At 49.4% G+C, this 2,572-nt stretch overlaps 1 protein-coding gene across 1 annotated transcript; it reads left to right on the forward strand.

The window, feature by feature from the left end:
- Positions 1-611: 611 nt before the first annotated feature.
- LOC6587240 lies at positions 612-2,166 on the forward strand. Its single transcript, XM_002013262.2, has 3 exons — positions 612-801; positions 880-1,135; positions 1,760-2,166. The coding sequence occupies exons 1-3, from the start codon at positions 667-669 to the stop codon at positions 2,065-2,067; spliced, it is 699 nt and encodes a 232-aa protein (XP_002013298.1). The 5' UTR covers positions 612-666; the 3' UTR covers positions 2,068-2,166.
- The last annotated feature ends 406 nt before the right edge of the window (positions 2,167-2,572 follow it).

Here is a 2,572-nt window from a genome sequence, read left to right on the forward strand (position 1 = left end):
CTCACATATCCCCCCTTTACGATACATATGATACATGTGTGTGCTGGTAGGCAAATAGCTAACTGCTGGCTAAGTACGTTGACAAACAGCCAGGCCTGAGCCAACAAGAAGCTCTGCCCGACGTCCGCTGGCATGTACTGCGACTTCAGCTGCGACGACTGCGACGTCTTTGTCGGGGGCATCTCGGTAGTCACTTCGGCTATGGCTTTGCGGCCAGTCCAGGCTGCAGCCGATGCGCCTCATCGTCTTCGTATCCGTCGGGTCGGGCTGGTGATTTAAATTCTAAGCTCGGCTACCGACTCCATTACTGGCCGAGTGTTGGGGGAGGGGGACAAGGGACACCCGAGAGTCCACTAGCGTCGCGCTAAAGCGTCAACATCGTCTCCAGCGTCGTTGTCGTCGCTGCTGCTGTCGGCGCTGCTGCTGCTCTGCTGGCCGGGAATAAAACTCGATCCGCGTGCGTCTTCTAGCCACAGTTTACCGGTTGCCTTCTGACCGACAGATCGAACAAGCCAATCGAGCGCAGTGCATTCATTCAAGTGAACAAATAATCAGCAAAGGCACTCACAGGAAGTGCACAGTACGAGTACGAGTAGACAGGATAACGCCGCCAGTGTGTCAAGTGTTTTTGTGAATTGAGTTGATCAATTAATCAACCAATCAATCATGTTCAAGTTTGTGTGCTTATTCGCGCTGATCGCCTCAACGGCGGCAGCCGCCTCCGAGGCAGACAGTCTGCTGACCAGTGCCCTGAAAATGGTCAAGGACTGCGGTGATCGATCGATGGTATTGTGTATGAAGGTAACGAATGCCCTAACCCACAGCGTGGCCCAGACAGAAGGCTAACACAATTCCACAACCACTTCCCCCGCCATATAGGAACGCGCCCTGCACTATTTCGACACGGAGAACGGCGATGTGAGGTTGACCGAGGGCATTGCTCTGGTGAAGACAGACGACATACCCGTGGGACGATCACTCAACGATATCCAGCTGCCCGAGGAAGTGGAGTCCCGGGAGGCTGAGGTCGACTCTCTGCTGGTGGAGCGTGTGGCCCGCTTCTTTGGCACACACACCCTGCAGTTCAAGGTGCCCAAGGACTCGATCCAGGACATGCAGCGCGCACTCGAGGAGTGTAAGTATTCTGTCAATAAGACTCTGATCGATCATACATAAATTAATGATCGATTCGATGGCCATTCTGGTTAGTGAACATGTTACCTATTTGGGCTACTAATGCAACTACCAGTTTACGACCAGGCAGATGGCAGTCCCAGTGCCAGTCCCAGTCTTGGAACAAATCCTGTTTTCACTGTTAAATTCTAGTCACATTGAGGTCATCCTGCTGGCTGATTCCAAACAATCTAACCATCTAGCGGTGCATTGACAGTACCAATACCAATACAAGTCCCAGTCTCAGTCTCAGACCGAGACTCAGGCTCAGGCAACTCGTTGGCTGATGCTGTTATTAATTGCACTTTAGTTAGCCAGTTAGTTAGGCTTACTTTCTTTTCTACGATCCGTGATCCGTGATCCGCGATCCGCGATCAACGCTCTTCGCTGACTGCTGCAATTTCCGATTTCTAAACGCAGCCAGCTATCCAGCCACATAGAAAGCTGCCGATCCTGTTCGCTTATTAATTATCTGTGTGCTCCAGTTGCTAATTAGCGGTCAGCGTATACTCGTACGACTTTGAATCAAGCGAAAGTAAATCATGCAAATGTATCTATATCTGTATGTGTATCTTTTTGTCTTTAGCGCGTGGCAAGAAGAAGGAGAAGAAGAAGTACCTGATGCCCCTGCTGATGTTGTTCAAGCTGAAGATGGCCGCCCTTCTGCCCTTGGCCATTGGCTTCCTGGCACTGATCTCATTCAAGGCTCTGGTCATTGGCAAGATCGCCCTCTTGCTGTCGGGCATCATCGGCCTGAAGAAGCTGCTGGAGTCCAAGAAGGAGAACTACGAGGTGGTGGCGCATCCGCACTACGAGCACGAGCACAGCTACGGACGGGCCCTGCCCGGCGGCGGCGAAGCACAGAACCTGGCCTACGCGGCGTATAAGCAATAAGCAAATAGCCAAAAACCAATTCTGGAGCATCATAAAAAGCAATATTCAGTGCAATAGAAGGCGAATATGGGAAAGGAGAGAGACCGCTTGGAGAAAGCTGAATGGAGAGTAGAGCTTCGAAGGCTCGATGTTTAATTTATTCTATTTATTTAATTTATTTGTATAGCATAGTTCATGCCAAGCTTACACATAAGGCGCCATCATCTGCAACTGTTACATGAGAGAGGAAATTGTCCAAAATAAGTCCAAATACCCATAGGGAATAAGTTCAAATTTGGGGGCTAAGGAGGCTGAGGAGGTCGAGGAGTCGGTTCGGGGCTCTGTTTCTTGGGGGCCTTTGCGCGGCCTTTACCTTAAACTATAATCTTAAACAACTCACATCACAAATGACTGTAACTTTTGTATTAATACTCAGAGCTTTACTATTGACTATTTTAACGCTTTACGCTTTATGCTTAACTTAACTCAACTCCTAACTAAAACTAAACTAATCTAAACATAACTA

The sequence above is a fragment of the Drosophila persimilis genome, unplaced genomic scaffold (genome assembly GCF_003286085.1).
Source record: "Drosophila persimilis strain 14011-0111.01,24,50 unplaced genomic scaffold, DperRS2 tig00000000-arrow-pilon, whole genome shotgun sequence".
Lineage (NCBI taxonomy): Eukaryota > Metazoa > Arthropoda > Insecta > Diptera > Drosophilidae > Drosophila > Drosophila persimilis.

Bases quoted from the DNA above. Each gene is read 5' to 3' on its own strand.
- LOC6587240 (XM_002013262.2), top strand. From the start codon at position 667: ATGTTCAAGTTTGTGTGCTTATTCGCGCTGATCGCCTCAACGGCGGCA. The intron at 802-879 runs GTAACGAATGCC...CCCGCCATATAG, and splicing joins CGATGGTATTGTGTATGAAG to GAACGCGCCCTGCACTATTT. The intron at 1,136-1,759 runs GTAAGTATTCTG...TTTTGTCTTTAG, and splicing joins GCAGCGCGCACTCGAGGAGT to CGCGTGGCAAGAAGAAGGAG.